Below are 8,933 nucleotides of genomic sequence, written 5' to 3' on the forward strand. Positions count from 1 at the left end.
CTGACAATGCCCCCCTGCACAGCAGAGCTCACGGGGTGCCCTGACGGCGCCTCCCTGCACAGCAGAGCTCAAGGGATGCCCTGACGGTGCCCCCCCTGCACCCCTCTGCACAGCAGAGCTCACAGGGTGCCCTGACGGCACCCCCCTGCACCCCCCTGCACAGCACAGCTCACGGGGTGCCCTGACGGCATCCTCTACACACATCTTGTCACCTCAGGCCTCCACCTTCTCATTCCCTGTTTTTGAAGAACTAAAAAACATCCAAGTTGTTTGTTATCAGCTGCAGTGCTCCTTGATAAAGATACAAAATTAAAATGTCCTACAAATAACCATCCTGGATAGAACATCTCTGGAACTTTGGGACAAACTGTAGGGGTAGACTGCCCATAGGACACGTGTGGATGCCTGTCCCGCAAGTGGAGGGTGCCCCCCGAGATTCCTGCTTGGGTGCAGGGCCCACCCTCCCCGAGTCCCCGGCACCAGAGACCCCGGTCTCCTCCCATCACCGACACACTGCTGGGCACGGAGTCAGGAATAAAGGTCCCTCGAAAGACGCCCCCTCTCTGCGTGAACTGGACGGGCCGCCCGCGGCGCCCAGCTGCAGACCTGCCTTCTCGGGGCGTGAGGCGGCCTGTCTGCTGGGGACAGTCCAGCTCCGACCCAGAGGCCTGGCCAACTTCCTCCCGAGTTGCCAGGGCAACAGCCCTGGCAGCTTTGGGGCCAAAAATCGCTTAGAACATAGGAGCGCGGTGGGAAGCAGGACCACGCCCGCCTCCCAGCCCACAGCGAGCAGCTATTTCCTGAGACTGAAGGGACGGGCCTCCTTGTCCCCTCCTCTCCGGAGAGGGACGCCCTCCGCCCAGCCAGCCTTCTGCCCACGGGGTTCCAGGCCTGTGGCCTCGGGGACACGAGGTGGCCCTGGGAGAGCAAACAGCACTCTCGCCCAGCCCTGGGGCAAATTATTAAAAATTCACTTTTCTTTCTCTCAACTAACGGTTTCTATTTGCTGCTGCCGAGCACTGTGGAAAGGACGGACTCCAGCCCTGAAGCCCCAGGGAAGACGCGACCCCTGGGGGTGCCACAGGCCTGAGGGGGGACGCAGTGACGGGAGTGACCATGTGCGCAGAGGCTCCCCTCACCCCTCCCCCCGCACTGACTCCTCGCAGCAGAGGACGCCGCTCACAGCCCCGGGGGACCGTGACAGACGCCAGTGAGCACGGCCGCCGTGGTCAGGGCTCCCGTGTCCTTGGACAGAGTGCCTGACCCCGTGTGCGGTATAATCTATAAGGCCGTGTTACCTTGCTTCACGGGCCGACTCAGCGTGAGTCACCCGTTCACTTATTTATATCCAGGCTCATTCCAGAAATAACGTGAAGCCATCATCCATTAAGGGCTGGAGAATTTAATGTAACAACTTAATACAGCAACGTGATAATTAACTTGATATTTAATAATTACAATACAATATTATAATTAATAAAAACAAAAAGAAGAGACTGCACTAATAATCGCCAAAACCCGGAAGCAACTGCAGACGCCCTTCGGAAGGTGATGGATTCATACACTGTGGTGCATCCAGACAATGGGATATTGCTCAGCACTAAACAGAAATGAGCTACAAGCCATGGAAAAGACACAGAGGAAACTGGAGTGCGATTCACTAAGTGCAAGAAGCCAGTCTGAAAAGGCTCCGTCCTGCAAGACTCCAACTTAAGACGTTCTGGAAAAGGCAGAACCATTGAGACAGTACAGACCCGTGGTGGCCGGGAGCTGGGGGGGAAGGAGGGAGGTGCAGGCCGAGCACGGGGTATTTCCAGGGCGGTGAGTCTCCTCTGTAGGTAGTGTTACGCCGGATACGTGACATCGTGCGTTTGGGAAAGCCCGAATGCACTCACACCGCCAAGAGTGAGCCCTACTGTCCACTGTGGGCGAAAATGGCACGTCCACGGAGGTCCCGCGCAGTTAACAGGTGCTGCACTCTGGGCAGGTGTTAAATGACGGGGCAACTGAGGTGTGTCAGGGCAGGGGGTCTAGGGGAGAGCTCTCTACCTTCCTCTGGATTCTGCTGTGACCCTAAAACTGCTCTTAAAAAATAATCTTAATAAAATGAAGGAAGAAAATGTGAATATCTCTCAGAAAAATATGTTAAAAAATGAGTGTTTTCTAGCAATTTCTAACACACGACAAGGGGAAGAAGCCTTTCTTTTCTCTGCCTGGCCTCCTCTGCCCAGAGCTGTCTCCAAGCTGCCCGAGGCCTCCCTTCTCCCAGAGCCTGGTGAATGCTGGGCCCCAGGCGCCCGGATCCTGGAGGCCTTCCTGAAGGAGGCTTTCACTGGACTGTGCCCCCCCCCCCCCCCGGGAGCCTGGGGCTAGGGCACCAACTTAGCCAAGATGATTAAAGGCAGCCTTAAGAATGTTACTGGCTCATGGATCAGTTAGGAGTTCGGAGTAGACATTCTGGGAGGCACAAGGAGGCGGTGAGGCCCTCCCCGGCTCTGGGAGCCCCCAGTCACGGAAGCCACAGAGAGCCTGTGTCCTGTGCACGCCAGCCTTCCAGCATGGCAGCAGCCCTGAGGGCGCAGGAATGGTCCCTGAGAGCCACAGGGCCCAGGACCGCAGAGGGAGGCCCGTCCAGACAGGCTCTCACACCATACAGTGGTCTTCACCTCGCGCCTCTCACTAGACACCTGCTAAGAGGACGGAGCCCGGGGGATGAAAATCCTCTGATGGGACGCTCCGAGGGAGCAGCACCGACTGCCGGACCCGGGCAGGAAAGCAAGAAGGCCTCAGGGACCACTTCTCCACTTCCATCCCGGTCCAGACAACTGCCTTGGCTCCCGCCGACCCCGGAGGCCTGGAGACCCACAGCCGCCGAAGACGAAGCTGGGGTACGGATAACAAAATTCAGGCAGCCTCTGCCTGGTTGGAACGTTTATTTTTTAAAAATGAACAGGACGTTACAGTTTTTAAAAGAGGGGTGGTGAACGACATGGAAAATATTATACAATCACCACAGAGACGCCGTCCTGTGCGAGCCAAGTGTGCCGCGGGCAGCTTCCTCACTCTCCGCCACGTGGGCAGGACAGAAAGGAGAGGTGGGGGGCCAGCGCTGGGGTCTCCCCTACCCGGACCCAACCCCGCAGACACGGCCGCCCGAGCTGGCTGGGATTATTCAGTAGCTCACACCCTTACTCAAGAGCATCCACTCCAGAAGCCTGGAGGTTTCCTTTATTTGTTGTTTAACTGAAACCTTTATTTTTGCAGGGAAGAGAAAATGAAAGAGAAAAAGGCTCCGAGCCCCTGAGGGCTGGTTCCACTTAACGCTGCTTCTGGGAGGGGCCAGGGGCACAAGGGTGCTCAGGGACAGGTCTGGAGGGGCTCCATGGCCTCCTGCCCTCTGGCAATGGCCGCTCACCACCTGTCCCTCGACAGTGTCCAAGTCCAGGGCCTTGGACACTCGTGTCCCCTGGTGTCAGCAGCCTGAAGTAGACAGCCCTCCAGCAGGACTGCTCGACAGACCCCACACACGTGTGACCCACAGGCAGGGGACCTGACTTCTCTGACCCCGACGTCCACACTGAGCAACACACCAGAGCGCTGGCCTTTCCCACTCACCCACAACTCCCCATTACACTTGATCCCTCTTAGTAGGTTCCCCAGGGTCCTGGAGGCAGGGCACCCCCAGGCCAGCCGGCCCTGACTTCATCTGGTTCCTGCACCCCCAGGCCCAGACCCCTGCACCCCCGGGGGCCCTGCACCTCTGTGCCCTGCACCCCTGCTCCTATACCTCAGGCCCTGCACCCCAACCCCAGACACCACCCCAGGTCCCCGCACCCCCCGATCCTGCACGTCCAAACCGCACTCCCGCCCCTGCGTCCCCGGGGCCCTGCGCCTCTATACCCCGCCCCGTCGCCAGCCCTGCAGCCCCGGCCCTGCAGGCTCGCACACAGCACTCCACGGCCCTGCACCCCTCGCCCGCGCCCCCCGCTCCCAGGCCCCGCGCGGACCCACCTGGGGCAGCAGCGGTGCCTTCATCGCTCTGGTTAAACTCGAAAAGGAAATCGAAGTCGAACTCCTGGTCCTCCTCCAGCCCTGTCATGTTGGGACGGGCCAGGTCGGGTTGGGGTCCGCGGAGGGGCTCGGGTCCGGGGTCTGGGGTCAAGGTCCCGGCCGGGTTAGGTCGGGGTCTGGGGTTTCGGGGGCCGGAGTCCTGGCCTAGTCAGGGGCCGGGACCCCGGGTCAGGGTCGGTCGGGGTCGGGGTCGGGGTCGGGGTCGGGGCCCGACTCGGGGCCCCGGCCGCCGCACCTGTGGTCGCGCCGCCCCGGGCTCGGCTACGCCGGGCGCCCGGCCGCGCGTCCCCGGGTAACGTGACTCCCGCCCGCGCCCCTCCCCCGCCCCCCTGCTGTTTCCGGGTTGACATAAACAAGCCGCTCGCCGGCCGCGGGCTTCCGAGTTTTAAATAAACTCTCCGGGCAGCCGGGGCGCACGCGGCTCGCTCGCGTCCCCCGCCCGCGCCCGGGGGTCCACGAGCACCCCGGCCCGCGCCCCGGCGGCCCCGGGGCGGGGGGCGGGCCGAGAGCCTGTGGGTGGGACCCCCGCCCGCGCCCCGCACACCCGCGCGGCCCCAAGTGGCGCAAAGATCGAGACTGACTCCCAGAGAGAGGGCCGGCTGCACCCGAGCCTACTGAGTTTGTGTAAAAGGGTTTCAGACCGCGGGGCCTCTTCTGGAGTGAGCAGTTAGCGCGTCTTGGTTGGTGCCTGAGTCTACAACATGCACGTCCGCCCGAGCGCGGACACGCAATCCAGCGGACAGCCCGGCTGGCTTTATAAGCTGCTCTGCCGCTGGGAACAAGCAACGTACCATTTCCCAGCCCCCACAGCTAAACATATCACCCGAAAGTGCCAAGAAAATGGGAGTCCCCGTAGGGACTGGAAGTGCTCTCCTTCGCACTGTGGAGCTGCGCTGGTGCTCGCAGCCGGCCGCAGCCACCGCGCTTTGAGTTCTGGCGTCCTCCTTCCAGGCCAGCGCGCACCTGCCACGGGGCTTCCTTGGAACACCGTTCACTTTGGCCCCGCAACTTCTTAAGATTCACGTCCACTCTCCTACGTGTCCGCAGGTAACTGCAGAGTTTTCAAAGGTTGAGTGCGCGGGCATCCAAACCCAAGGCTAGGACACAGAGCAGCCTGGCCACAGCAAACGGTCGGTAAAGGCCCCTCCCGGCACTATTCTTGCCTTACGTTCTTTCTCCCAGCTGTTTGCTCTGACTGTCCCCAGTGTCTTGGCACCATGCGCAACCAACATCTGGAACAGCAGGGGGGACGACTTCATGGGACTCGAGAAAAAGGGTGGTACAGACGTCCATTTCTGCACTCTGCTGCCAATGAGCACGCGCCCTCTTTTCTGCCCTGCAGGCCCTTTGGCCCTGCGGGTATTGCTCTTTCCGGAAGCAAATAACCTGCAAATCACTTGCCCCCCCCACCATGCTTCTCTCCCAGGACCCTTTGCAAATGGCTGGTTTTCTCCAGTGATAAACTATGGTTCACTTTGGCCTGATTTAGTTTCTAATAATAGTCCTCACTTTGAGATATATGTTGGAGGGTTGTTGTGTTTTAGTTAGCTTTTTTGCTGACCTTCGGGCAAATAGAGTCTGTTCTGTTGAAAAGCAGCACTTCATTTTCTCTTTCCAGTTGTTTTCCCCGAAGCCGCCTCTAATCCCCACCAAAAATTTACATGGAAGTAACAGCCCTTGACATCACTGTAGACTACAGCTTTTTGTTCAAGGTTGGAGAGCAAGTGGGTTCACACTTCTGCATGCACAGGTGCCCACCCAGTTCCCACCTGGCCACGGGGATGGGGGCTCAGCCCCCGCTCTGCCTAAGGCTGAGCTGCCCCCAACCTGGTTTCAGATCCCCAACCAAAGTAGCCAGATGCGCAGGCCAGTTTTCTAACTGCTCCTCTCACCAGCAACCACCCCCCCCCCGCCCCCCGCCAGCACTGCCAAGCCTTTCAACTGGTACCGGGTTTGGAGCTACTGCCAATTCAGCAGACGCTCCTGTCCCGATGAAGATGTTTAGCTTGGCGCTTCCTCTCGGCGGCTGCGGGTGTTCACGGCGCACAGAGCCCCCGCGCTGGGTGTGAGCAGGGCGCTAGCACCGCGGCCTTTTCTAATCTGGATTAGGAAACAAGGCCATGAAGTTAAGTGTCGGGAGAACAGAGCGCGCTTTGTTCTGCTCTGGAGAGCCCCGGGGCATTCTGTGTGGAGCAACCTCGGAATGGGTGGGTGGGTGGCTACCTACAAGGCCTTGCATTTCTCTGCATTCTCCACGCGGAAAAACAAGCACAAGGCCTTCAGAAACAACAGTGCTTAATGAGCTTCAACCCAGATGCTCATTAGACTCGAGGGAAGTGCTGGGGCATCGAGCACATTCTCACATGGGCAGCTGATGCCTTAGTCAGGCCTTGGGGAGAGGACAGATCACGTCCCCCAGCGCCCGGCCAGGCAGGCGCTGACCTGCAGGAGCTGCGCGCCTCTCATCCCCTCAGCCTGGGTCTGGGAAGGACTCCATCACACTTTCTGTTGCCTAATGTTGCAGCTTTTAGAAAACATCCCCACATTCACCAAGTTTACTCAGTGCACCTGGGCGCTACCTCTGCAGAGGCCCTTTCAAATGCACTTTCTTAAGTAGGAAACAGGAAGAATCACCAGCACCCCATAGATGGTTTTTTTCTTGTAAAAGAAGAGATTATTGCGGGCTGGACCACCGACTGTTCAAGTCAAGAAATCTAAACTTTGAAAGACCTGCATTTTTTAAAGCAGTGTTAAAAAAATATGTGGGCAGGGCGCCTGGGTGGCTCAGTTGGTTAAGCGACTGCCTTCGGCTCAGGTCATGATCCTGGAGTCCCGCGGGATCGAGTCCCGCATCGGGCTCCCTGCTCGGCAGGGAGTCTGCTTCTCCCTCTGACCCTCCTCCCTCTCATGCTCTCTGTCTCTCATTCTCTCTCTCTCAAATAAATAAATAAAATCTTTAAAAAAAAAATATGTGGGCAGACTTTGAAAAAGGTGTCCAAGAAGTTAAGACCAAAACCTCAGCACATTTTTAAGAAATTGTTCTAATAGCAAGAGCTCGTCCCATAAATATTACCTGATGCTTACATTTAAATATTTCCTAAACTGGGATGAAATGGTAAGAAACATACCTCTTCCTTCACTGATACAAAATATGGAGAAAATAACTGATCTCCTTTTATTGAGGGTACACCTGGGGCTCATCCTGGTTAGGGACAAGGACTTTCTCCAAGCTGCCCGTCTTCGAGGAGAGCAGTTCTAGGGCCACTGGGGGCCCTTAGCAGGAAGGTGCCGGAAGCGGCTGCTCCCCAGAAGCCTGTCTGCCCTCAGAAAATAGTCCTCACTACACACTGGCAAGTTTGCCAGGTTTCTTAAAATAATTTAAATAAAATCCTCCCGCACTGATGAGGCATTTGGAAAGATGTCTCCCAGTTTCTGGGGCGTATTTGCTATCCCGATCCCTAACCGGGATGTCGGTCGCCCCTTCCGGAGGCTGTTTTCAGACGCCTGCAGGAGCATACCCGGGAGGTGCTCCAGGCTGCTCAGCCAGGTGGGTGGGGTGAGGGGACTCTGCGAGGCTCACTGTCAGGAGTGGCTTTGGGACAGACACTTATGCACCTTCGTGACTACCAACAAGCGGCTTGAAACTTGGCGGTCCCTTTTCACGCTGTCCTGAATCACTTTCTACGGCTGGAACTCACGTCTATGAGGTTGCAAAATGGCTTGAATTAGGGGCTGTGTCCAGACAGCACATCTGATGCCCTTAGTCCTGCGGGTCGAGCCACCAGCCTGACAGCCCCCGGGACGGGGAGAGACTCCGCCACCGGCAGAGCTCGGGGAGGGGCGCAGACCCCCCACTTCACGTCGTGTGGCTGGCCTCCGAAACCACAGGGTGGCCTTGCCCCTCTGGGGAAGAAACCGGCCCGGCTTCGTTCCCAAAGAAACCTCACTTCATCGCAAAGCGTTTCTTGTGGTTGTGACGGCCCTAACCTCGCCCGGTCCCCAGACCGCCTGCGTTTGAACTGAGTTTCGGCCGCGGATCCGCCGCGAGGCTGCGCTCAGCGCTGGAGAAGAGGAGACACCTATTGGCAAGAAGGCGCGCTCAAAATCAGGGCTGCTCTGGGGAAACACCAGGGGGACACCGCTTCCCAATCTGTGCCGCGCGCCCGCCGCCCGCGCCCCTCCCGGCGGCAGACCCTGGCCGCGCCTGCTCGCCCAGCCCCGGCCGGGACCCCGCGGGGCGCGGGCGGCGGGCGCGGGGGCCCGCGGCGGGGGGCGGCCTCGCCGGCTTACCTTCCTCCGCCGACTTCATGGTGCCGCCGGAGGGCGGCGCGGGCCCCAAAGTTTCTCCGCTCCCGCAGACTGCAGCCGGAGGGCCGAGTGGAAACTTGGAAGGGGCTGGAAAACTGGTACTTGGCATCCACGCGGCGGCGGCGGCGGCGGGGAGCAGGAGGAGCAGGAAGAGCGAGAGGGGGAGCGGGAGGAGCGGGCGCTCGGCGCCGCCGCCCCGGCCAGGTCTCCCGGGAAGGCAGACCTCTTCCCCAGCCGACGCGCGCCGGCCCGGCTCAGCGCCGCCCGCCCGGGAGAACTGTCACTGAGGGGCTTGTGCGCGCGTGGCGGGCCCAGCCGCGGCCCTGGGACGCGAGCTTGGTGGCGGGGTGGCGGGGGCTCGGAGGTGTGCTCCCGCGCCCCGGTGCCCGCGCCCGGCCGCCGGATCCGGCGCGGTAACTGTGCCGGCGAGTTCGGAGTCCTCTAAGTCTCGCTCTGACGCAGGGCCGCGCTCTGCCTCCTGCCTTTTTAAAGCTGGAAAACACCTCCCCCGCCTCCCCGCCGGCCCGGCCGCTCCCGCGCCCCCTCCCTGCCGT

General features: G+C 59.8%; 1 protein-coding gene across 4 annotated transcripts in view; it reads right to left on the reverse strand.

The window, feature by feature from the left end:
• Positions 1-8,643, reverse strand: part of NFATC1 (nuclear factor of activated T cells 1) — a 104,077-nt gene extending 95,434 nt beyond the window's left edge. For 2 of the 4 annotated variants that reach the window (XM_044921056.1, XM_044921057.1), the window contains exon 1: positions 8,362-8,504. In XM_044921056.1, coding sequence (XP_044776991.1) covers positions 8,362-8,488 — 127 coding nt within the window. In that variant the 5' untranslated portion in view covers positions 8,489-8,504. Of the gene's footprint in view, positions 1-4,011; positions 4,377-8,361 lie in introns of those variants that run through there. The other 2 variants (XM_044921058.1, XM_044921055.1) reach the window with 2 other exon arrangements.
• Between the last annotated feature and the right edge of the window lie 290 nt (positions 8,644-8,933).

Source organism: Neomonachus schauinslandi, chromosome 14 (assembly GCF_002201575.2).
Source record: "Neomonachus schauinslandi chromosome 14, ASM220157v2, whole genome shotgun sequence".
NCBI lineage: Eukaryota > Metazoa > Chordata > Mammalia > Carnivora > Phocidae > Neomonachus > Neomonachus schauinslandi.